Raw genomic sequence first — 26181 nt, 5'->3', positions numbered from 1 at the left:
CTGGGTATAATTATTGTGTTGTCTGTTTCTCCTTCACTTCTGTCAAATTTTACTTCATGTACTTTAAGGTGCTTTAAGGCTTGTACATATTTGTACAAGCCTTTTTTTTTTTTAATGTTTGTTTTTATTTTTGAGAGAGACAGAGCATGAGTGGGGAGGGATAGAGATAGAGGGATACACAGAATCCGAAATAGGCTCCAGGCTCTGAGCTGTTAGCACAGAGCCCAATGCGGAGCTCGAACTCACAGTGAGATCATGACCTGAGCCGAAGTCAGAAACTCAACTAACTGAGCCACCAAGGCGCCACTGGCTTTTTTTTTTTTTTTTTAATGTTTATTTATTTTGAGACAGAGTGAGTATAAGCAGGGGAAGAGCAGGGGGAGGGCAGATCTCATGAACCATGAGATCATGACCTGAGCTGAAATCAAGAGTCAGATGTTTGACTGAGCCAGGTGCCTCGAATTGGTCTTTTATCATTATGAAATGTCTCTTTTTGTTTCTAGTAGTATTGTCTTTATTTTGTCTGCCTTGACTTTTAAAAAAAATTTTTTTTAACGTTTATTTATTTTTGAGACAGAGAGAGATAGAGCATGAATGGGGGAGGGGCAGAGAGAGAGGGAGACACAGAATCGGAAACAGGCTCCAGGCTCTGAGCCATCAGCCCAGAGCCCGACATGGGGCTCAAACCCACGGAAGGCGAGATCGTGACCTGAGCTGAAGTCGGACGCTTAACCGACTGAGCCACCCAGGCGCCCCTGTCTGCCTTGACTTTTAATTTCTGTGCCCTTTCATTATTTCCTCTGCATTTGCATGCTGCATGGATATGTGGAGAGTTTATCAGTGCCTATGAGTATCTTATTTCCCGGGTTTCCTTGATAAATTTCTGGGTAGTCTTACTTTTTTGCCCTAACCAGTACTAAATCCACAGACTATCTGAGCCACTATTTGCCTTGTTTGTATACCACTGAGTTTGCTACTGTTACTGATGATGCCATTGGGGTATCAGTTTGTGTCCAGGTTCCACTCCAAACTACTGACCCCTCTGGTGGTGAAGCTGCTAGTTGTCACAGCTTGCCTCTTTGTAAGAAGAACACATTCTCCCTGTTCTTAACTCATGGTTCTAATGATTTTCATGAATAACTGCTTCTCTGTTAAGTTCAATTAACAGAGAATTTGGTCAATTCCAGGGCTCTGAAATGGTCACTTGTGACTTTTTATTGTTGCTTTTGGGGAAAAAGACTTGTCAAGGTATTCACTCTGCCATACTAGAAGTCCCAACTCATAATTTTCTTTTATGATATGTTTTTCTCAGGGTTGGGCATCAATATATTATGATGGCTTCATAAAGTGCATTAAAAATGCTCCTGTTTTTTGGAAAAAGCTTGTGTGACTTTTATTTCTTCCACAAAAAAATGTATGATAGATTCAGTAGTGAAACCATGTAGGCGTAAAGCTTTCTCTAAGAGAGTTGTTTGATTCAGCTTCTTTAAGAATTTTACAAGTGTTCAGTTTTGAGGAATTTGTCCATTTTATATAAGTTGCAGAATTTATTGGCATAAAACTGTTCCTATTCTTTTAACGTCTGTAGGGTTTGAGGTGATGTTTACTCTTTCATTCATGATATTTGTAATCTGTGTTTCCTTGCTTTTTCTTGATTAGTATCACCAGAGGGCTTATTATTAATCTTTTCAAAGGATCAACTCTTGGACTTGTTCATTTTCTCTTTTATTTATCTGTTTTCCTTTTCACTGATTTTTGCTCTTCATTATTTCTTTCATTCTTCTTTCCTACCATTTTAAGCTAGAAACTTCAATTATTCATTTCAAAGCTGTATTCTTTTCTAAAATAGGTATTTAAAATTTTTTTAAAAATTTTTAATGTCTTTTATTATTTTATCTTAGAGAGAGCATGAGTGAAGGAAGGGCAGAGAGAGGGAGACACAGAATCTGAAGCAGGCTCCAGGCTCTGAGACCGACGCGGGGCTTGAAGTCATGAGCAGTGAGATCACGACTTCAGCCAAAGTTGGATGCTCAACTGACTGAGCCACCTAGGCCCCCCCTAAAAATTTTTTTTTAATGTTTATTTGTTTTTGAGAGAGAGAGACAGAGTGTGAGCAGGGAAGGGGCAGAGAGAGACAGGGAGACACAAAATCTGAAGCAGGGTCCAGGCTCTGAGCTGTCAGCACAGAGCCCGATGTGGGGCTCGAATTCATGAACTGTGAGATCATGACCTGAGCCAAAGTCAGATGCTCAACTGACTGAGCCACCCAGGTGCTCCAGGACTGATGTTCTTGTAAGAAGACATGCCAGAGGTCGCTCCATCTGTGAGCATGCCCAGAAGAAAGGCCATATGAGGACACAGTATGCTTGAAAGAGAAGCTTCGCCAGAAACCAACTCAGACGGCACCTTGCTTTTAGACTTCCAGCCTCCAGAACTGTGAGAAAATAAATATCTGTTGCTTAAGCCACATAGTCTGTGGTGTCTTGTTATGGCAGCCTGGGCTAAGACAAACTACCTCTTTTATTGCTAGGGAATAGTCCTCTTTCACAGGGCAAACTCAGTGTTTTCAAATTCAGTTTGTCTCATATTATAACCATGTCAGACTACTGTGTTCATGGTATATCCTTCTCTGTCCTTTAAATTTCAACCTAATGTGCCTTTATATTTACAGTGCATTTCTTCCATATAGTATACAGTTGAGTTTTGCTTTTTATCCATTCTGACAATCTCTGCATTTTAATTGGAGTGTTTAATCCATTTACATTTGTTTTAATTGTTGACAAAACTGGGTTAAATGTACCATCTTGCTACTTCTTTTCCATTTGTCCCTTCTGTTTTTTGGTCCTCTCTTGTTCCTTTCTTTTTTTTTTCCCCCCTGACTTATTTGATCAACAAATCAAGTATTTCTTAGTTTTCCATTTTACTTCCCCAATTGGCATAACTTATTCTTATAATTTTTTAATGCCTGCTCTAGAGCTAATAATATGCATTCATAACATATTGAAATCTAGTTAGAGTCAGTATTTTACCACTTCATACCTTCTTCTTCACACTTCCCATTTCTCTCTTGATACCTGACACTTCACAAATATAACAGCCTTATAACAGAATAATTTCATTTACAACCACCCATCCTTTGAACTGTATTTGTCTCATCTTTCACTTCTATAGGTATAAACTCTATCTTGCATAAAGAAGAAATCACCAAAAAATATAGACTTTTGTATTTACCCACTTATTTATAATTTCTGGTGCTCTTTATCTCCCCCCTGACCTGCATATTCCAGCTACTTCATCTTCCATGAACTCTGATCTCTGTTCCTCAGCACAATAGGACCACCATGCCTTGTTTGGACTCTGGCTCACAAATCCACAGTCAGAAAGTTATTCCCAGTCAGGAACCAGGGTAAACAGGGGCTCACCTTATGAGTTTCCTTTCTCAGGGACTGTAAATATATACTGCCTGTTATTCAGTGCCTTAGAGACACCCAGCATGGAGTTTCAAAGTCAGAACAGAATAAGGAAAGCATCAACCTGGGAGAGCAGCCTGGTATATGAAATTGGAACCCACGCAGAGTAATGAGGGCGTCTGTGTAGGAAGATGGTCTGTTGTATGGAAGGAGACCAAGAGGGGTGAAGAGAACATCTAAGCAATTTTCCTGACCCTGGGCAGTGCAATAGGGTTTTCTAGTTATTTTGGCAGTATAACAAGTACTCCCAAACTTACTGACTTAAAACAGCAACAATCATGTATTATCTCTCCAGGTTTATATAGGTCAGGAATTTTTAATCACAGCAGGAATAGCTTATCTCTTCTCCACAACATCTGAGATAAAGCTCTTTTAAAAACATCTTGAAAAACATGAAAGCTTGGACCTGAATTCATTTGAATGGTCATTCACTCAAATCTCTGACAGTTGATGCTGGCTTTCAGCTGGGGGCTTCAGTTCATTTCCACATGGGTTTTTCCATGTGGTCTGAACTTCATCACAACATGGTGGCTGCAATCCAAGGTCAAGTATCCAGAGAGAGAGAAAAAGAGGCAGGCAGAAGCTGTGTTACTTTCTAACCTAGAAAATCATGCAGCATCACATTCACTGCATGCTAATGACTGAGGCAAATGATCCATTCAGATTCAAGAGGAAAGAACATATACCCGATCTCTCAATGGAGGAGTATCAATATCTTGTAAGAAGAGCATCATGTGAGATGGGATATATACTGGCATTTCTTTTGAAAATACAGTGCCACAGTGGGTGTTTTCAGGCGGGGGAGCAGGTTGTTTCTGGGTGTTGGAGCACAAGTAAGATGAAGAGGATGTCCATGTGGGGAGTAGCCAGCTTGTAATGTTGGAACCAGAATGGAGAGAAGAAAGCTGCTATGTTGGGAGCAGGCAGCCTCACACAGGGTGACAGTCCAAGCAGGATGAAGAAGGTGTCTGTATAGAAGTCAAGACTACACTGGGTGTCTGACTCTGAGCAGGGTGAAAAGAGCACCAAATGGGTAAAAGGATGCAGGGGGCAGTGGCCCAGTATAGGTTGTTGAAACATCTGTGAAGTAAGAAGGGTATGTGCAGAGGTTAGGAGGCAGTAGAATTAATAGGAAACTGGTTACATTCAGGGGGATTTATCAAGTAAATTACCTACTCTGACATACATGTGATACCTGCAATGAAATGTTTGTGTAATATAAGGAAAACATCAACATTATTTATATCCTAACTAGAAACCTTGAAAAAGCATGATCATAACAATAAATGTCAATGATAAATGTATTCTTCAAAAAATTAAAATGGTTTTAATTCAACTCCTAGGTATATACCTAAGAATATTCAAAAACATATGTCTACAGAAAAACGTTCACACAAATATTCATAGTAGCATTATTCAAAATAGCCAAAAAAACAAAAGAACCTAAATGTCCATCAACTGATGAACACATGAACAAAATTTTGGAATTTTTTGGAATTATATTCATCAACAAAAAAGAAGTACTGACACATGCTAAAACATGGATAAATCTTGAAAATATATGAAGTGAAATAAGCCAGACACAAAAGGTCACATATTGTATGATTCATTTATATGAAATGTCAGAATAGGCAAATCCATACAGACAGAAAGCAGATTGGTGGTCCACAGCGGGTTGGGGGACTGGAGGCTTGGAAAGGGACAGCTAATGCATATGGGACTTCTTTTGGGGGTGATAAAAATGTCCCGAAATTAGACATAGTGATGGTTGCACAACTTTGTGAATATGCTAAAACCACTTAACTGTTCACTTTAAAAAAGTGAATTCTGGGGCGCCTGGGTGGCTCAGTTGGTTGAGCGTCTGACTTCAGCTCAGGTCATGATCTCACAGTTTGTGAGTTCGAGCCCCGCGTCGGGCTCTGTGCTCACAGCTCAGAGCCTGGAGCCTGCTTCCAATTCTGTGTCTCCCTCTCTCTCTCTGCACCATCCCCACTCATGCTGTCTCTCTCTGCCTTAAAAATAAATAAAATATTGAAAAAAAAAAAGTGAATTCTATGTTATGTGAATATCACAGTTAAAAATAATAATAATAAATCCAGTGAAAGTTTAACCTAGTATTAAATAAATGAGAAATCTATTAAAACATATAATAACATGTTAGAAGTTTTAAAAACATGACAAAGAATATAAATTTTTGCCAGAAGCCAACATTATCCTACAACTCAGTTCCCTTAAAAAACAGGGACTGTACCTTTACACACCAGCAATAAATAGATTAAAAATGTAATTTTTAGGGGTGCCTGGGTGGCTCAGTCGTTTAAGCATCCAACTTTGGGTGAAGTCATGATCTCACAGTTTGTGGGTTCGAGCCCCGCATCAGGCCCTGTGCTGACAGCTCAGAGCCTGGAGCCTGCTTCAGATTCTGTGTCTCCCTCTCTCTTCTCTCCCCTGCTTGTGCTGTCTCTAAGATAAATAAATGTTTAAAAAATTTTTTTAATGTAATTTTTATATTATACCATACAAGGTACCTAGAAATAAATATTCAACAAGTGGAACTTTATGGATACAATTATAATAATTTATTAAAATATATTTTAAAAATTAATACTAAATGAAAAGATTTATGGGGTGCCTGACTGGCTCAGTCGTTAGAGTATAAGACTCTTGATTTGGGGGTTGTGAGTTCAAGCCCTGTGTTGGGTGTAGAGATTACTTAAATAAATAAGCTTTAAAAAATGCAAAGATTTATATATCAAATTCATGAATAGAAGAACTCAATATCATTAAGATAGCAATCCTCCCCAAGTTGACCCATGCAATTTAACAAACAGATTCTAACATATATGTAAAGGATTGGCCAAGAGAATTATGAACAATGCCGTAAGAATTCCCTACCAGATATTATGGATTAGAAATAAATAAGTCAATCTCATCTCAACACCCATTAAATAATGACTGAATAACATTTTGGGTAGATATCTTTAGTCCTTTTTTCTAATATATGTATAAACAAAAATATATGTAAACTCAAATTAGAACCACACTATACATACTATTTTTAATCTGCTTTTTTCATTTAACAATATATCATAATCATTTTCCCAGTCTATAATAGCTTAATAATCAACTTCTAAAAACAATTTAAACAACAAGGTAACATTAGTGGTGGAGAGACACATTAGTGTACTGCACACAGCAAAAGGAGTAGATCCAGGGCCCAGATCCATATTAATATGCAACTGTTTAAGTCAAACACTAAGTACCTAAAAGGATTAACTACTATATCCATAAAAGCAAAGCAAATACTGAAAGAGGGTAAAAACTGATGAGAAATATTAAAATGTAAAGAAACCATGAAGGAGAGTAAAGGAATGAAATATACTGACAAAACTGATAAATCCTAACTCCCAGAATAGTCTGCCAAGAACTCCATCAGACCAATAACCAACAACTCACACCATATCCCCAGGAGAAGTCCGAGCTGCCTTCAGTGGAGATCCCTGTGCCTGTATAACTTGGAAAAGCAGATCTTGAATTCCCAGTGTCAGCTGATGTAAAAGGTGATTCTTGTGTGATGTCAGACTCACTAAATGACCAATTTGGAAGGAAGAGAGAAAAAAGAGAAATTCTTATATTTCCTCAAGTTTCTGTAGCATTAACTATTCAGCAATTTACTAGATGACAAGCATATACACAAATATATCTATCCACAGGAGAAAAATAAATGAAGAACTTATCAATTAAGCATCATGGAAAAATCCTACCTAATTCCTGCAGAATTGATGACAGTGATTCTAAATAATTCTAGTCGTAGTTTACAATAAATATTTTTTAATATAATTTATTGTCAAATTGGCTTATATACAACACCCAGTGCTCATCCCAACAGGTGCCCTCCTCTTTCCCCTCTTTCCCCACTCTCCCCCACCCCCATCAACCCTCAGTTTGTTCTCTATATTTAAGAGTCTCTTATAGTTTGCCTCCCTCCCTCTCTGTTCGTAACTATTTTTTTCCCCTCCCTTCCCCCATGGTCTTCTGTTAAGTTTCTCAAGATCTACATATGAGTGAAAACATGATATCTGTCTTTCTCTCACAGACTTATTTCACTCAGCATAACACCCTCCAGTTCCATCCACGTTGCTGCAAATGGCATGATTTTATTCTTTCTCACTGCCAAGTAGTATTCTATTGCATATATAAACCACATATTCCTTTTTTTATTAAAAGATTTTTTTTTAAATGTTTTATTTGTTTTTGACAGAGAGACAGAGCATGAGTGGGGGAGGGGCAGAGAGAGAAGGAGACACAGAATCCGAAGCAGGCTCCAGGCTCTGAGCTGTCAGCACAGAGCCCGACGGGGGGCTCGAACTCACAGACCGCGAGATCATGACCTGAGCCAAAGTCAGACGCTCAACCGACTGAGCCACCCAGGCACCCCATACCACATATTCTTTATACATTCATCAAGTGATGGACATTTAGGCTCTTTCCATAATTTGGCTATTGTTGAAAGCACTGCTATAAATATAGGGGACATGTGCCCTCATGCATCAGCACTCCTGTATCCCTTGAGTAAATTCCTAGCAGTGCTATTGCTTGGTCATAGGGTAGTTCTATTTTTAATTTTTTGAGGAACCTCCACACTGTTTTCCAGAGTGGCTGCACCAGTTTGCATTCCCACCAACAGTGCAAGAGGGTTCCCATTTCTCCACATCCTTGCCAGCATCTATAGTTTCCTGATTTGTTCATTTTAGCCACTCTGACCAGTGTGAGGTGGTATCTCAGTGTGGCTTTGATTACAACAAATACTTTAACATTCTACTTATAACATCTACCCTTGAAAACTAAAAACATTTCAGAAATATGAAAGTAATATCTGGACTTGTGTGGCACTTTTACAGTTTACCAAGCACTTTTATAGATATAATCCCATTTATTCCTCCCAACAACTTGGTGATGTAGAAGTCAACCCCATTTTAAAGACAATCTATTGAGTTCTAGGTTTTGAAATCAGTTTTTATGATTATAATTTTTCTATGATACCACATTGCTTCTCAGAACCCTCTTTGAAGTTACAGAATGATAACTGCAGCTAATACTCACCATATGCCAATTATTGTGCCAAGTTTTACATACTTTATCTCATTTATATTTACAACACTGTTTAAGAGATACTATTACCTGGTAAGTAACTTGCCTAGTGTTACTCAGCTAATAAGTGGCAGAACCAGGATTAAAAATCAGATCTGTTAGACTCCTCCTGAGTCTTGTCTTTTAACTATGTAATAATACTACTTTAAGGGTTATAAGTATGATGTTTTCATTAGCTGTTCCAGAATAAAAGTTGAATGGTACTGGAAATGCAATAAAAGTCCTTGTTTTGTTTCATTAGTTCAAGATTAGATATCAAGCCCAAGCCAAAACACACACACACACACACACACACACACACACACACACACACACACAAAACACTTTTGCCATTATCCAGTGTAATAAGCAAACAAATACAATTTGTGTTGTTACCTTTGGGAACTCGTATCTTTTTCATGGCTGTCATTGGTAGAAGAAATTTCATCCAGCTGCTCTGGAAGGGGATGATGATTAATAGCATGTTTTGTTATTCCTTTCCTGTGAAAGATTTTTTAAAAAGTTATATTTCCTGTAAAGAAAAAAACATACTTTCAGCAGCTTAACCTACAAGTTAATCACCTACTTCCTGCTGCTCTGGGACTGCACTGTCCAATACAGAAGCCACTAGCAATTAGCAGTTAAAGTGTGGTTAATTGGTGTGATGAGCATCATTGGATGTTGTATGGAAGTACTGAGTCACTATACTGGACACCTGAAACTAGCATCAGACTGTATGTTAACTGGAATTCAAACAAAAACTTTAAAATTTGGTTAGTCAAAAATGGGATGTGCTTTAAGTTTATAACACACAGGATTTTGAAGGCTTAGTATGACAAGAACGTGTAATGGATCATTGATAGTTTTATCTTGATTACATATTAAAATGATAATATTTTGGATATACTAGATTAAAAATATATATTCTTAAAATAAATTTCAATTCAAATTTAAAATATAATAAGTTATAATCACATACCTATTAGAATAGCTAAAACAAAATATGGTAATAACACCAAATGCAGGCGAGGATGTGAAACCAGATATCTCATGCTCTCCTGGTGGAAATATAAATTGGTACAGCCACTCTGGAATAGTCTCACAGCTTCTAATAAAACTAAACACATGCATTTACCATAAGACCTAGTCATTCACTCTTGAGAACTGATCTCAGAGAAATGAAAACTTATGCTCACACAAAAATCTGTACACAAATGTTTGCAGCAGTTTTATTTATAATTGAAAAAAAAATGGAAACTGAAATGTCCTTTGATGGGTGAACGGTTAAACTCTGATATATCCACATGATGAATAAGACTGAGCAATAAAAAGGAGTGAACTATTGATACATGGAACAACTTGGATGGATTTCAAGGGCATCATGCCTGGTGAAAAAAGCAATCTCAAAAGGTTACATACTATATGATTCCATTGATATAATGTTTACAAATGACAAAACTATAGAGGTAGAGAAAAGATTAGTGGTTACCAGAGGATGGAGAAGGGAGTGGAAGTGACTATAAAGGGGTACACAAGGACATTCCTTGGTGGTGATAAAAAAGCCATCTTGATTGTACTGGTGGTTACACAGTTCTATAAATGAGACCAAACTGCACAGAAGTCTATATACACATACACAAAACAGTGGATATAAAGACTGATATAAAACTGATTTAACAGTATTGTACCAATATCAGTTTCTTGGCTTTGACACTATACTAGCTACATAAGTTGTCATCTTTGGGGGAAACTGGGTGAAGGGTTCATGGGACTCTATGTACTATTTTTGTAACTAACAGTGAGTCTATAATTAGTTCAAAATAAAAAGGCAAAAAATTAATTTTATCACTTTCTATTCTTTTAATGTGACTATCTGAAAATTAAAAATTATATATGTGGCTTATATTATATTTCTATTGGACAGTGCTGTTCTAGGGAATTCAACATGTACATTAGAATAAACTAAGGGGTTAATTATTTTATGTTCAAGTCTTAATCATCCATAGTAGACTTTCCTCCCCCACAAAATTCTGTAATAAATTAAGTTTAGGAAACACGATAGTCTAAACAAAGTACACAGGCTTCTTTATAAAAGGTCTTCTCAGGGTCTTTAATATGCCAATGTATATTATAAATCTCTAATATTCTTATTTCACAGAAAGGAAAGTGAAGCACAGAGAGACTAAGTAACCTGCTTAAGGTCATATGTCTAGGAAGTGATGGAGCCAGGATTCAAATCCAAGTACTCTGGCTCTGAGGCTTCTCAGAGCAAATGAATAATTTGAGAGTTTAGTGAATTAGACCATTTTCTTTTTTTTTTTAAATTTTTTTTCAACGTTTTTTATTTATTTTTGGGACAGAGAGAGACAGAGCATGAACGGGGGAGGGGCAGAGAGAGAGGGAGACACAGAATCGGAAACAGGCTCCAGGCTCTGAGCCATCAGCCCAGAGCCTGATGCGGGGCTCGAACTCACGGACCGCGAGATCATGACCTGGCTGAAGTCGGACGCTTAACCGACTGCGCCACCCAGGCGCCCCTGTTTTGTTTCTTAAAGTCCTCATATGAGTGAAATACTTATCACTTTTTAAGTATTAAAGCTGTATGTTGAAACCTTTTTTTTTCAAGCTCTTTTCAATATCTATAATTTGGAACTATTAGGGAGAAAAGGAAAGTTACTTCTTCAAAGCAAATTATCATAATGCCAAAAGTAAAAATTGCTTTTATTTTACTATCATTTAGATACATATAATCTTCATTATCTTCATTATTCACATCATACTCTCCTAGAGAATCACCTTTGGAGACAGTGGTCTTTAAGGAGTATCAAGTCAATAATAGAGAACAAGTAACAGAACTATACTGGATCAGTAATTCTGGCCCACTAAGTGCCTACCAGCAACTTTCTTCACAAAAGATTTTTTTTTTTTTTTTGCTACTTTCAGAATGGTCAGAACTAATTATAAAAGCAGGCTTTTGGCTAAGACCTGTTCCCTTTGTTTGGAAAATGACTTTCTTCTTCCTACTTCCTAAAAAGCTTATTATCTGAATTGCTACTGTGTAGATATCTTATTACTTAGTAGATAATAAGCTTCTGTAAGGCAAGAAGAGATCACAGATTTTCTTTGTATGGCTATTGTAGCAAGTAAAGATGGGAAGGGGCAAGAAAATTGCCAATTACTAAGGATCTACCCTGTGCCATTATTTTATTTCATCTATTTTATTTTATTTTATTTTATTTTTATTATTTCTTAATGCTTTTATTTTTGAGAGGGAGAAAGAGACAGAGCTCCAGCAGGGGTGGGGCAAAAAGAGAGAGGGAGACACAGAATCCGAAGCTGGCTCCAGGCTCTGAGCTGTCAGCAACCCATGAACCGTGAGATCATGACCTGAGACGAAGTCAGATGCTTAACTGACTGAGCCACCTAGGCGCCCTTGTGCCATCATTTTAGATATGCTTTTAGATAAGGTGTTAGTCCTATATTACAGAAATGAATGCTCAAGTATTTAGTAATCTGCTTAAAAGACACATGGCTAGAGAAGAGCTTAGCCAGAAACCCAGAGTGACTGAAAATTCCACGCTTGTTATTATCATGTATACTTATTTTTTTAATTTTTTAATGTTTATTTAAAAAAAATTTTTTTTCAACGTTTATTTATTTTTGGGACAGAGAGAGACAGAGCATGAACGGGGGAGGGGCAGAGAGAGAGGGAGACACAGAATCGGAAACAGGCTCCAGGCTCTGAGCCATCAGCCCAGAGCCCGATGTGGGGCTCGAACTCACGGACCGCGAGATCATGACCTGAGCTGAAGTCGGACGCTTAACCGACTGAGCCACCCAGGCGCCCCTTTAATGTTTATTTTTGAGAAACACACACACACACACACACACACACACACACACACACACACACACACACACAGAGTGTGAGTGGGGGAGGGGCACAGGGAGGGGGAGACAGCGTCTGAAGCAGGCAGGCTCTGAGCCCTCAGCACAGAGCCTGATGCGACCCTCGAACTTAAAAAGCACAATACTATGACCAGAGCTGAAGTCAGATACCTAACCAACTGAGCCACCCAGGCGCCCCTATACTTAATATTTAATTAATAAGTGTATAATTGCTAAAATTACATAGCTCAATGGAGAAAAAATGTTGGGATTTGAGGATTAAAAGGCCAAGCTCAAAACCTATTGGTTTTATAATCTTAGGATGTGTAACCTTTCTGATGTTTCAGCTTCTGAAAAACTGAAAGCTAATCATACCCATCTTACAGAATTGTTGCAAGGGATCAAAATGTGAAAGTCTTTTTGAAAGTGTAAAGCATTAATAAATGCAGGACATTATCATTACTTGCTAAATTACAACACCTCACCAAGGGTGGGAGGGGTGTATTTCAGCTGCAATATATACTCTCTAAAGCAAAACTTATCCTTAAGGATTCTGATGTTTAATTACAAAAATGGGGAAACAGAATGTATAATGATTATGACCAAGGCTTCAGGATCAGATTGACACCAGGTTTGTGTGCTCCACCACTTCCTGGCTGTGTAATCTTTGGCTTGCTACAATCTTTAAAAATCTGGGATCGTTATCTGTAGAATGTGCAAAATAATATTCTCTATTCTGGTATCCTTCCTAATAGGATTAAGTGAGCTAATGCATGTAAGCAGCTTTGCACGGTGCCTGGCACTAGATGTATTCAACTTTTTTGTAGCACTCAGCTATTAGTAACTTCTCGATTCGTCAATGGCCATTGACAGTGAGGCATGAAATACTGAGTAAGCTACAAATGCCAAAGACCCAGTCCCTGAGTTCAGGAAGTGCAGCCCAAGAGGGCCAAGCCCTAGGACAGCACAGGAGACATGCCCTTAGCTGGAGATGGAGGTGGAAGGGGGGCGTCCAACAAGGCTGGGAGGAAACAGTTCCTTCCCCTACCCTGAGAAAGGAAAGGTGGGAAGCGCCGCTTGGAAGGGGTCCCCAGAGCGCCCGCTGCCCGCCTCAGCCTCCCACGGCCCCGGTTAGGATGGCTGAGCAGTCCACTTACAACTCCAAGCTCTGTGGCACCGCCTTCCGGGTGTATCTGGAGATCATCCTCCTCTTCCTCCTCTGCCGCGGAGGGGGCGGGCACGCCAGGGTCGGGGCCTCGGGACCTGGCCCTCCCGCCGGCTCCGGCCCGGCCCCCTCCCGCCACCTTCCGGCCCCGTCACGCCCCGTCGCCTAGACTCCGCACCGCCACCTCTCCAGGGTCCCCACCCCTCTAGCCCTCCGCCCGGCCTGCTTCCCCGCGGGGGCGGAAGTGACGAACGCACCTGAGCACCCACCTAATGTTCCCGCGGACGCGCAGCAGTGACGTTGCTGGGAGTTCCGGGGCGAGCGGGTGTTTCAGGGGTGTCGGCTAACCTCAGGCTCCAGAGAAGCGTCTGGCCTGACCTTGGGCCGGACTTGGACTGCTACTGACGCGGTAGGAGGGGCGGTCGAGGAAAGGTGCCGCAGTCGAGACGCGTGGGGCAGGCCCGAGGATCGTAAGCGGAATTGGCTTCAGTTTGTCGGATGGAGGGAGAAAGCGTAGTCTGAGTCAAGAGCGCTAGACTCCAGCTCAGCCCTCTGCAGCTTGGTCTCTTCTCTTTTCTGTGCTCTGGTTTTCTCACCTGTACAGCAAGGAATTAGGCTGAGTGGTCTCGGAGCTCCTTCCAGTTCTGACACTAAATTCTTCATAAAAATGTGTGCTTGGCATTATGGGGCGGGTCGACAGAATTATCTGTCGCTCTGGGTTGAGAAGCCAAATGATTTGGACAGACTGCGGTGACTGGATGCAGGTTCCTCTCGACTTCGTTTTATTAGTCCTTTAGAAAACCGAGTAAGGATAAAAATCGAATTGTGCCTTACAGTGGACCATCCAGTACAGTGCTTGCCTTTACCAAGCCTCGTCTGGCAGCAATAGTGAGCTAGCACTTTTGTTTTAAGGAAAACCCTTAGAAAATAGATATCTATCTACCTGCTCTTAATATACTGGAGCTGTACCCCCTGAGACCTGAAAAGGGAGCAGTTTTAGGACAGCTGTAGGATCAAGAACCGTGGGCAAATTATTTTGGGGTGAGATGATAGGACATGAATGTTTTGTATTCCCCTGTGCCATACAATATTCATAAAAAGAGGTTGAAATTTTGCAGCCCAAGGGAGATTGCTCTTAAGAGCTTTCAAATAATAACAGTTTAAACTGGGGGAGGATTTTAGAAATGAAAGAGTAACATTCTCATTCTACAGTTAAGGAAAAGGCCCCAGAAAGAGAAAGTGAAGTGCCGAAAGTGACAACCAATTAGTGGCGGAACTGGGACTTTTGATAGTATTGAAACATAAAATGTTATTGTAGTGTTTCTCAAAGTGTGCTACACACACTACTGCTAGTACAAGGGCAAACATTTTTTTAAAATTCTTACACGCCTACGGGGCGCCTGGGTGGCGCAGTCGGTTAAGCGTCCGACTTCAGCCAGGTCGCGATCTCGCGGTCCGGGAGTTCGAGCCCCGCGTCGGGCTCTGGGCTGATGGCTCAGAGCCTGGAGCCTGTTTCCGATTCTGTGTCTCCCTCTCTCTCTGCCCCTCCCCCGTTCATGCTCTGTCTCTCTCTGTCCCAAAAATAAATAAAAAACGTTGAAAAAAAATTTTTAAAAATAAATAAATAAATAAAATTCTTACACGCCTATTAATTTGGGAATGTGACACTGGATTCCCATTTACTGTATTATATCAAAAGTTCTTTTAATATAATTTCAAGTATGAAGAACATAATTTTCAGCATAAAAACCTCATTAAAAGAATATTAAATAGGTGTTACTATTAATACTTGATAAAGTAAAAAAATTAAAATGATAGTATGTGGGTAACTGAATTTTGGAAAACAATGGAATCATCTAGAATCGTTTGAGAATTTGGATATTCTGCATTATTCTATGTGGTTTATGTTATTGAAACTTTAAATGTAGTTTTCAAAGAATGGAAGAAAATATGAAGCTTGCTACAGTGGAAGACACTGTGGAGTATCACCTATTCCTGATACCAGATGAACCAAGAGACCCAGAAAAACACAAAGAGATTCTTCAAAAGTATATTGAGAAGATAATGACCCACTTTGCACCTATGCTGGTCCCCTATATCTGGCAGAATCAGCCTTTCAATCTCAAATACAAACCTGGAAAAGGTATGGCTCTTTTACTTATTTTGATTTGATACATGTGAATTTTAATTCTGACAACAGTGATGTATAATAGTCCATAGTTCATTCAGTGTTGTCAGGAGATTTATAACCTGAACTTTTTAGATTAGTGATGCTTGCTTATATTTGGTTAAGCCCTTAAACTAACCAAAAAAAATTTTTTTTAATTCATTTGATGAAAGCTTTCTAATAGTAATTACCTTAGGAACCTAATACATACTCAAAATGATTAAACTGTAGCTATTTCTTTGGAACTTTACTTTTCTATGCTAGAATGTATCTGGGTACCTGTACTAAACAGGTTCAGGCATCTGCTTCCTTAACCATAGCCTCCTTTAGTGGTTACTCTGTATTCCTTGCTCTTGATCATGGGTTTCGTAGGCTGCCTTTTTTCACACAGTTGGCTCTACTTGACTTATAAAGAGCAATCATTGGGCTTAATGACCATTATTTGCCTCTCAGAAGTATTTTGAGGTTCTTTCATGCTTCCTTGTGTTGTTGGTGCTTAAGATCCGACCTCTGGCCAAGTATGGCATTTTTTGTTATCATTTCATATAGCTTTAGTAAAATGACTCCTGAATAGGTGACCAAGGCTCTGCTCCAGGGTCTTATTTCAGGAGTCTAGCATCTTTTAATACTGTCAGTCTAGGTCTTGATTTCGTGTTTATCTGTTATCTTTTGGTTAGCAGTTGCCACATGTCTTCCTTTGTGTTCATTTTATTGAACCCCTGTTCACTGAAACACATGTAATATTTATTGGCAAGAACACTCTCACAGTGGCACAGCACATCCAAGACCAACTCCTTATCTGTTTCCTAGAAAATCATTTTTACCCAATGTTTTGTTTTCCTTAATGGCTTTGCTATCCACCTAGTTATTCAAGCTTGTTAGTAATTCAGAATTGTATTCACCTCTTCACTTCACCATAGTCAGTCAGGCACTAAATCCTACTGTGGTTACTCCTAAAATATGACCCTTTCTCTACATTTGCTTGGCTACAATCTAGACCCTCTTAATCTCTTCATCTGGAAGATTACAGTAACCACCTAAGTAACCTCTCTGGTTCCAGTATCTCCAGTTCGTCACATTGTTGCCAGTTACCCTTGTGAAACACAAATTTGATCATGTTACTCTTCTGCCTAACATCCTTCACCAGTTCCCCATTGCTTCTGGATGAAGTTAAAATTGAAGTTTAATATGTAAAGTAGATAACAATAGACACTTTAATTGGAGCTTCTCTAGTTGAAGAAATTTGAGAGACCTGGGGTGAGGTGAAGAGTTAGTTGGGATGTTCTTCCCACCTGTTTTGTTTTTTTGTTTTTTTGTTTTTTGTTTTTTGTTTTTTGCCATGGCAGCTCTAAAAACACTCTATAATGTGCTTGTTTGACCCTTAGTCTGTTAATGTGGTAGATTACATTTCTTGATTTTCATACACATTCCATTCCATTCCAGGAATATATTCTACTTGGTCATGGTGTACAATCCTTTTCATGTGTTGAATTTAGTTTGCTAGTATTTTCTTGAGGATTTCTGCATTAGTGTTCCACAGAAATTGGTCATGGTTTTCCTATATTGTCTTTGTTTGGCTTTATTATGAGGGTAATGCTGGCCTCATAAAATGAGTTTGGCAGTGTCCCTCCTCTTCAGTTATTTGTAAGAGTTTGAGGAGGATTCATGTTAATTCTTCTTTAAATGTTGGTAAAATTCTGGGGTGCTTGGGTGGCTGTCAGTTAAGCATCCAACTTCAGCTCAGGTCATGATCTTACGGTCCCTGGGTTCGAGCTCCATGTCGGGCTCTGTGCTGACAGCTCAGAGCCTGGAGCCTTCTTCAGATTCTGTGTCTCACTCTCTCTCTGCCCCTCCCTTGCTCATACTCTGTCTCTCTCTCAAAAATAAATAAACGTTAAAAAAAAAAAGTTTAAAAAAATGTTGCTAAAATTCTCCAGTGAGCTTTTCTCTGTTGGGAAGTTTTTTGATTACTGATTCAGTCTCTTTCTAGTAACCAGAAGTAATTCAGTCTCCTTCTAGTGATCCAGTCTTGATATGTTGTGTATTTCTAAGAATGAACTTATTTCTTCTAGGTTATCCAATTGGTTGGTGTACAATTGTTCATATCATATGTTTCCTTATAGTCCTTTTTATTTCTGTAGTATAGGTTGTTATATTGCCTGTTTCATTTCTGATTTTAGTTACTTGTGTCTCCTTTTTTTTCTTACTAATTTAAGATTTTGTAAATTTTGTGATCTTTCAACAAACCAGCTCACCTTAGTTCATTTTTTTCTGTTGTTTTTCTGTTCTCTATTTCTTTTATCTCTGTTCTAATCTTCATTATGTTCTTCTTTCTGCTAGCTTTAGGTTAGCTTTTTCTTTTTCTAGTTCCTTAAGGTGTAAAGTTAGGTTGTTGATCTGAGATCTTTTATAACTATAAACTTCCTCTTAGCACTGCTTTTAGTATGTTACATCTTTGTTTTCATTTGTCTCCTTATATTTTCTAACTTCCTTTGTGATTTCTTCTTTGACCTATTGGCTTGTTTAAAAGTGTATTAAGTTCTACATATTTTTGAATAATGCACTTGTTTAAAAAATTCCTGCTCCATCTAAATCCTGATATTCCTAGAACACTTTATAGTCTGTCATGCTTATGTGCCTTTGCACATGCTATTCTCTTTTTGGAAAGCCTACTTCTGGTCATTCTTCCACATGAACATAGCTCAGATATTCTTTATGGTCACAGAGCCCTCAGTGCATATGTCCATTCATTATCTTGTTGTTGTTGTTGTTTCATTATCTTGTTTTGAGATGGTGTGGTTGTCTTGTCTCCGGTTGTCTATGGGTCCTCAAGGGTGGGCTTTTTATATCCTGTTCAGGGTTGCAACCCCAGCTCCCAGGTGTGGTACCTACAGTATAGTCAGTCAATGAATGTTCGTTTAACTGAATGATTACTTGTATGTTTATGTGCACAGACAAGTTTATTTGGTTACATGATTGCTTTTCTTTTGTTTTTAGGAGATGTTCCTGCTCATATGTTTGGCATGACAAAGTTTGGGGATAACATTGAGGATGAATGGTTTATTGTTTATGTAGTAAAGCAAATTACAAAGGAATTTCCAGAGTTAGTAGCAAGGTATTAGTTATTTTAATAATCTAAAGGAATTCTCTTGTTGAGACTGACCACATTTTTATCCATTTAGTAAAAATTTTTTGGTAGTCTGGTAGAGATTGAACAAATTTGAGACATAGATTTTGAAAGTGACTTGTGTGTTTTCTTCCTTTTTTCTTGTGACTTCCTTTTCTTGAGGAAAAATTAAAGTACATTGGAGAATTTAACTTCTAAATTTTTAAACGAAATCTGCCTATTTTAGCTTTTTAAAAATTATTCTCATTGTGAAAGATCAAATACAGATGGTAAACAAAGTTCAAACAATACCAAAGGGTGTACTGCTCTTTAAAAACAAAATCATAGGGGCGCCTGGGTGGCTCAGTCGGTTAAGCGACTTCGGCTCAGGTCATGATCTCGCAGTTCATGAGTTCCAGCCCCGTGTCAGGCTCTGTGCTGACAGCTCGGAGCCTGGAGCCTGCTTCGGATTCTGGGTCTCCCTCTCTCTCTCTCTGACCCTCCCCCGTTCATGCTCTGTCTCTCTCTGTCTCAAAAATAAATAAACGTTAAAAAAAATTAAAAAAAAAATAAAAAAATAAAAACAAAATCATAGAAAAAATTCCATTCATATATACATATACATTACAGATTTCTTTACTATGTCTTCCTTTATTTTACCATAGCGCGTACCCTCTCTCTCTCTCTTTCTCTCTTTCTCTCTCTCTGCATATATGTTGAGAAATCACATACAGAAAAATTTAAAGAAAAATTAGTGAACAGTATTGAAAGCAAAGGAGGTAACACTGTTTAAAATGGAAACTGATAGTTCTCTGTAATTACCAAGTTGTGTCAGCAGAGGGCGTTTCACCCATTTGCCGCATGTTATTCTAGTTTTCCTGTTAGCCCCAAATTCTAATCCATTCCCCCAACCTCTTCCCCAGCTGAACAAAAAGAAAAACAACTCTGAAAATGTATTATTATATCAAAATTTCAAACATGAAAGTAGAGAGAATGAACCCACGTGTACTCCTCACTCAGCTCCAATAATTACCAATTCATGGTCCTTCTTTACCCATAGCTTTCCCCTCCTCCTTTCCCCTACTCCTTTTACATAACAAGATTATTTTAAAGCAATCTCCAATACTATGCCATTTTATCTTTAAATACTTTTAAGATGTAAATAGAATAGATAAGAACTCTTATTTTAGACACTACTGTTATCACACCTAAAAAGAATTGTCAGTAATTTCTTCATAAATGATAGAATTTTATATGAACAAACTCCAAGATAGTTGTTTCTATCTTTACAATGGTAATAGGGGAGGGCAATGCCTTTTGTGTATGGATTCTGATCTTTATATAATGATGGTGCATACCTACACACCAGGCCTATAAAGCTCTTTGACTAATAGGCATCTACTGTCTTGTTGGGGATTTGGTTTTTAAATTTTTTTTTTAAGTTTGTTTATTTTTGAGATAGAGAAAGAGAGCGTGAGCAGGGGAGTCACAGAGAGAGAGGGAGACACAGAATCTGAAGCAGGCTCCAGGCTCTGAGCTGTCAGCACAGAGCCCGACACAGGGCTCAAACTCACCAACTGTGAGATCATGACCTGAGCTGAAGTCGGACACTCAACCAACTGAACCACTCAGGTGCCCCTTGTTTTTAATTAGAAAAAGAAAGAACTTCCTCTATGTCTCTGCCAGATTAATCTTCCTAAGGTAGAGCTCTAACCATTTTCCTACACTGCTTTAAAACCGTTCATTCCTTAAAAAAAAAAAAGAATAGAATAGAATAAAACCAAGCTCATTCTCATTGACTCTGCCGACATTTAAAGCTCTTCCCAAAATGATATAACTGTGCTTTTCTAGTCTTGTTCTTTACTAGTGCCATTTTCCAAATATCTACCTTAAATAGACACCTCCATGATTTGGTCATTGCTAATCCCTCTCCCAAGAACATCTCAACTTTTCTCCGTATATCTCCACCCATAAAAAGTGAAAAAATCTAGAACAGTATATAAAATACGCTACCTTTTGTGTGACAAGAGGAGAAAATAAGAGTTTATATTCCTATTAACTAGATTATGCTTAAGTGAACCTAGAAGGATAAACAAAAAATAACAATGGTTGGAGGATAGGAATGGGGCATATAGGGACAAAAGTAGGAAGGAAACTGTTTCATTGCAGAACTTTTTATGTACTTTTTAAAAGTTTAGCCATGTGACTGTCTTACCTATTCAAAAATTTAAATTTAAAAAATAATACAAATGAGGCAAAACAAAATTATCTTTCAGGGTCTAAGTAACTCTTCCATAAAGGCTTTCCTTATCTTGGCTCTATGTGGGTTTTTTCTTCTTTTGACACCTAATTGTATGTTTTTCATATTTGTGTCTGTTATTATTTACTTATGTACTTTATTTGTTCTCCTTATCATCTCCCTCCAACTCCTCTTTCAATCTTACAATCTCCCTGAGAGATTCATGGTGTCTCAAATATTTTGCTTTATTATAACAATCTGTACATAGCATGTACTCATACATTAACTAAAATGAAAGAGAACATATTAGAATAAATGTGTTTTGATTCATAGCATATATGTGCTTTTTGAATGCATAATTGGAATTTCTTTTGCAAAAGGATTGAAGACAACGATGGTGAATTCTTGTTAATAGAAGCTGCTGACTTTCTCCCTAAATGGTTGGATCCTGATAATAGTGCCAATAGAGTAAGTGTATCCAAGTTTGGAAAATTTACAGAGATGAAATCATGTTACTAGTACCTAGAGTTTGTCAGTGCCCAGAATGAAAATTAAAATGTATCATTTTGCAGGTATTTTTCCACCAGGGAGAGCTGTGCATTATTCCTGCACCAAGGAAACCTGGAGCAGTATCCTGGTTACCCTCTACACACCCTACAATCCCACAAGCTTTGAATATAATCTCAACACACCCAGAAAAAATTTTGGCTTCAGATTCTATACAAGCTGCTGTGAATAGGCGCATTAGAGGGTAAGAAAAATATTTTCAGTGCTAGTCAAAGAGCCTTTTGATTTAATGCGGTTCAAGTCTTCCACTGAATGTAGAATTTCTTTCACCTAGATTAATGCTCATTTTCATTCTGTCTTCATCCTTCATGAAAGTGACTAAAAACAGATTAAATTTACATGTTTTAAAATTAAGGAACAGATGTATCTTTTAATTCCCAATCATAGATGTTATATTACAGTCCCAATACTTTTGCATTTATTTACTTAGATATTGTGGCTAAGTTCTATCTATATCCACAGGTAAAAATTTTGAGACCTTGGGACACCTGGGTGGCCCAGTTGGTTAAGCATCCAACTCTGATTTCAACTCAGGTCTTGATCGCAGGGTCATGAGTTTAAGCCCCTCGTTGGTCTCTACACTGGACGTGGATCTTACTTCAGTATTTTTTGAGACCTTTAGGAATGAAAACCTAAGGGAGCATAGTGTGCTTTGTGGGACTCTGTATAGTATTCTTTGGTCTGTGTGGAACACTTTAGGCTCTATGCCGAAAAGACAGTCTTTACCTAATAACAGATTAGTTCAACCTTTCACATTTGAGTACCTAGGCAATGTTTACTACCATTCAAGTTTTAACAATATAAAAATCTCTCTTAACTTTGTTTCAGCATACTTTGTACCATTGTTTTAAAAGAATAAACTCTGATTTTATTCTTGTTCCAAAAAATAGTAGAGTTTTCATTTTGTTTTTATTGATCTACATTAGTCCCTTTTCTTTATTTTCCATTTCTTCCCACCTTTTCTCTTTCTCTTCTTTTCTGCAGTTTTAGTGTATATGGTAGCTTTATCTTCACTTTCCTTGTCATTCAACATCTCTTGATGAACCAAGACAAGGGGAACTAAATGCTATAGAACGCTAGATATTTACATATTATAAAATAAAAATAATTATGTTACCTGTCACAGATACCCAGAAAAAATTCAAGCCTCGCTTCATCGAGCACACTGCTTCCTTCCAGCTGGTATTGTAGCGGTGTTAAAGCAGCGCCCCAGATTGGTGGCTGCAGGAGTCCAAGCATTTTACCTACGGGACCCTATTGACCTGCGAGCCTGTCGTATTTTCAAGACTTTCTTGCCTGAAACACGAATAATGGCATCGGTAAGATAGCTCTCCTGGTTATTTGGTTCCTCACTAGCAAGAGAGTTGAACATCATTTTAATTGTGCACTAGAAAAAACTGAAAATATTCTGCTTCCTCATCTCAAGTTAATACACTTTTTTTTTCTTTTCTCCCATTCTAGTGGAGGAAGATTTCAAGAGATTTCACTCCCTAGTTTGTATCTAAATGTTTCCTAGGTATTTTCTGGCCACATTTTCCCTATTTTGTTTTCTTCTTAAGAATAAAACATTTCATTTCTTCCAGAGAATTAAGAATTATTCTTTATCTAACAACCCACCCAAACTGCCATATAACGTAACTGATAAGAATTCCATTAGTGATAACTAAAAACAGATCATGCAGTTAATTTATGGTATGTGAATTATTGTATCCCAATAAAGCTGTTACTAAAAAATGTAGGCAGTAAATAGGTTGGATCTTCTTTGCATTTCATATGAATATGAAGCTCATAAGTGGAACTGTGAAATGATATTGAATTTTTACTTTCAGGAAGACTCAATGTATTTTGTGTCCCAATGTCTAGGTCACTTTCACTAAATGTCTATATGCACAGTTGGTGCAACAAAGGTTTGTGCCAGACCGGCGGAGTGGATACAAGATGCCTCCTCCATCTCATCCCCAATACCGAGCCCATGAATTGGGCATGAAGTTGGTAATGAACCATAAAATTTTATATTCTTCCTTTAGGTAAAAGGGCTCTTAATAAATAATGGCACAGCATAGAAAGTCTAGAAATATACCTTATTTACATGAGAATGTGGCTCTCAAACAAGAAGGAAAATGTGTTATTCAGGAAATGATAATAGAACAACTGAGAAGCTGTCCAAAAAGTTAAAGTTCATTCCCTCACACCTATACCAAAATAAATTCCAGGTGGATGAAATATTTAAATGAGAACATTGAAACCATAATATCTGAAAACACAGAAGAATTTTTGATAATTTGAGTAGAAAAGGCCTTTTAAAACAGGATTTGAAATCAGAAGCTATAAAAAAAAGACTGGTAACTTTATTAAAAATTAAGCATTTCTGTGTTGGAAAGAAAAATCCCATAGGTAATGTCAAAGATAGTAAACCTGAAGAAAGCATTATATTTGCAGTTTAAAAAAGAGCTAATTTCTATAATATATAGAGAGTTCCTACAAGTCGGTATGAAAAGAAATACTAATTAATTAATTAAAAATGTTCAGAAACCATGAACTGACAGTCCACAGAAAAGGAAATACAGATGATTTTTAATTTAAACATAAAAATGTTGGCCCTTGCTCATAATAAAAGAACTGCAACTTAAAGCTACAAAATAGTGTTGTTTACTTTGGCAAGTATCAAAAAGTTTGATAGTATATACTGGATTGGTGGAAATACATATTTGAGATACTCTCAAACATCATTGATGGGAATATAAATTGATTCAGTCTCTTAGAACAGTTTGTCAATATCCATCAATTTATAAAGTACACAACTCTTCTGCTCGGCATTTTCACTTCTAAACATTTATCCTCCATGTATTTTACATGTGTACATAGATCTGATGATACTCATGACAGTATTATTTCTGGTAGCAAAAGATTGGAAATTACCAAATATCTATTAGTAGGGGAATAGTTAGATAAATTACAACCTGCCTATGAAGTGAATTGGATAAATTTGTGTGATCATATAAAATGATCTCCAAGGCATATGACTTAGTGAAAAAGCAAGGTTTAGAACAGTGTGTATGCTACCATTTAGTGATGGAATAGGATATACAGACACAGATACACATCTGCTTGAGTGCATACATTACTTCTGAAAAGATACGCAAGAAATTGGTAACTATAGTTTCCTCTAGAGTGATCAGGAAAGCTCCCTATATAATTTATTTTATGTGCATTCATTATATTTTTTAATCAAAGTACCCTTAAAATGATATGATTCCTTCCCTTTACTATATCTAAGACCATGGTGAATTCATTTATATTTTCCGTTAGATGAGAAGCCTTTTCTAAGCCTTTTTTTAAGCAAACAACAAATAAGTTTAAATTTCTGGTTTTGTGATCAGCAAGAAATCTCTTTGAAGAGAATAAGATCTTTGTTTTGCATTATTTGCTTTCCCTTTATAATTTTTAGTAATCTCTATATAGAAATTGAAAAATTGGAGGGGCACCTGGGTGGCTCAATCAGTTATGCATCTGACTCTTGATTTTGGCTCAAGTCATGATCTCACAGTTCATGAGTTTGAGCCCCACTGCTTGAGATTCCCTCTCTCTCCCTCTCTGCCCCTCCCTGCTCATTATCTCTCTCTCTCTCTCTCTCTCAAAATAAATAAATAAACAAATAAACTTTTTTTTTAATGGAAAAATTAGAAATAATCACATTTTTCATAAAATTCAAAGTGTTATAAATGTCCATATGTCAAATGACCTAGTTCTTAAGTGTGACTAAATGGAAAGAAAATAACTTAATGATGAAAATTCTGTCTATTCTATCTAGGCTCATGGATTTGAAATCTTATGCTCCAAATGTAGCCCACATTTTTCTGACTCCAAGAAATCCCTCATGACTACCTCACCACTCTGGGCTGGCTTCCTTGAAAGTCTGAAAAAGAATGATTACTTTAAGGTAGGACTTGCAATGCATTTGTAAAACTGTACAGTCCAGGGGAAATCAAGCTAGTGAATTAGAGATCTATGGTCCATATTTAATGTATAACATTATTAGAGAAGCTAGAGTTAAAAGGGACCATTCTAGTTCAGTGTTAATGAGGGAGTGACTATGAACTGTTTCCCATATTTTAGAAAAGTTAATAATGTTTATATAAAATTATGATAGTTATCATTTGTATCTGAAGAGCAATTTATGCAAATCATAAGGCAAATATGAAGACACCAAATAGAAAATGAGCAAAGACACGGATTAAAAAAATTACAAAAAGACAACTAATAAATTTCTTGTAAAATATTTACTCTCACAAGTAGTAAAGATATATGTATCAACAGAATAATAGTTTTTCACGTATGTGAAAAAGGATCTGAATGAGGCTTAATGCTATTGAAAGTACAAATTAATACTCCCTATACATTGCTGGTAACATTGCATATTGATAGAACTTTAACTGGAAAGTAATTTGC

At 37.5% G+C, this 26181-nt stretch overlaps 2 protein-coding genes across 16 annotated transcripts in view; one reads left to right on the top strand and one right to left on the bottom strand.

Moving 5' to 3' along the window:
* The window catches only part of FAM149B1 (family with sequence similarity 149 member B1), an 87143-nt gene extending 73265 nt beyond the window's left edge, over positions 1–13878 (bottom strand). For 2 of the 6 annotated variants that reach the window (XM_040485360.1, XM_040485361.1), the window contains exons 1-3: positions 13646–13877; positions 8997–9101; positions 6927–7056 (exon numbers count right to left, since the gene is read on the bottom strand). In XM_040485360.1, the coding sequence (XP_040341294.1) occupies positions 6927–7056; positions 8997–9101; positions 13646–13692 (282 nt within the window). In that variant the 5' untranslated portion in view covers positions 13693–13877. Of the gene's footprint in view, positions 1–6926; positions 7057–8996; positions 9133–13645 lie in introns of all 6 variants that reach the window. The other 4 variants (XM_040485362.1, XM_040485363.1, XM_040485364.1 and 1 more) reach the window with 3 other exon arrangements.
* Positions 13879–13958: 80 nt separating this feature from the next.
* ECD (ecdysoneless cell cycle regulator) overlaps positions 13959–26181 on the top strand; it is a 48169-nt gene continuing 35946 nt past the window's right edge. For 7 of the 10 annotated variants that reach the window (XR_005793476.1, XR_005793477.1, XM_040485358.1 and 4 more), the window contains exons 1-8: positions 14013–14123; positions 15582–15796; positions 18818–18935; positions 21546–21633; positions 21738–21916; positions 22859–23051; positions 23596–23724; positions 25544–25672. Coding sequence is in view for 8 of the 10 variants with exons in the window: in XM_040485358.1 (XP_040341292.1) it covers positions 15592–15796; positions 18818–18935; positions 21546–21633; positions 21738–21916; positions 22859–23051; positions 23596–23724; positions 25544–25672 (1041 nt within the window). In the remaining 2 variants the exon portion in view is untranslated. Of the gene's footprint in view, positions 14124–14440; positions 14459–14522; positions 14542–15581; positions 15797–18817; positions 18936–21545; positions 21634–21737; positions 21917–22858; positions 23052–23595; positions 23725–25543; positions 25673–26181 lie in introns of those variants that run through there. The other 3 variants (XM_040485352.1, XM_040485354.1, XM_040485353.1) reach the window with 3 other exon arrangements.

The sequence above is a fragment of the Herpailurus yagouaroundi genome, unplaced genomic scaffold (genome assembly GCF_014898765.1).
Source record: "Herpailurus yagouaroundi ecotype Mexico unplaced genomic scaffold, PumYag 163, whole genome shotgun sequence".
NCBI lineage: Eukaryota > Metazoa > Chordata > Mammalia > Carnivora > Felidae > Herpailurus > Herpailurus yagouaroundi.
Note: the sequence above shows the minus strand (reverse complement) of the source record. Positions and strands in the feature narration are given on the sequence as shown.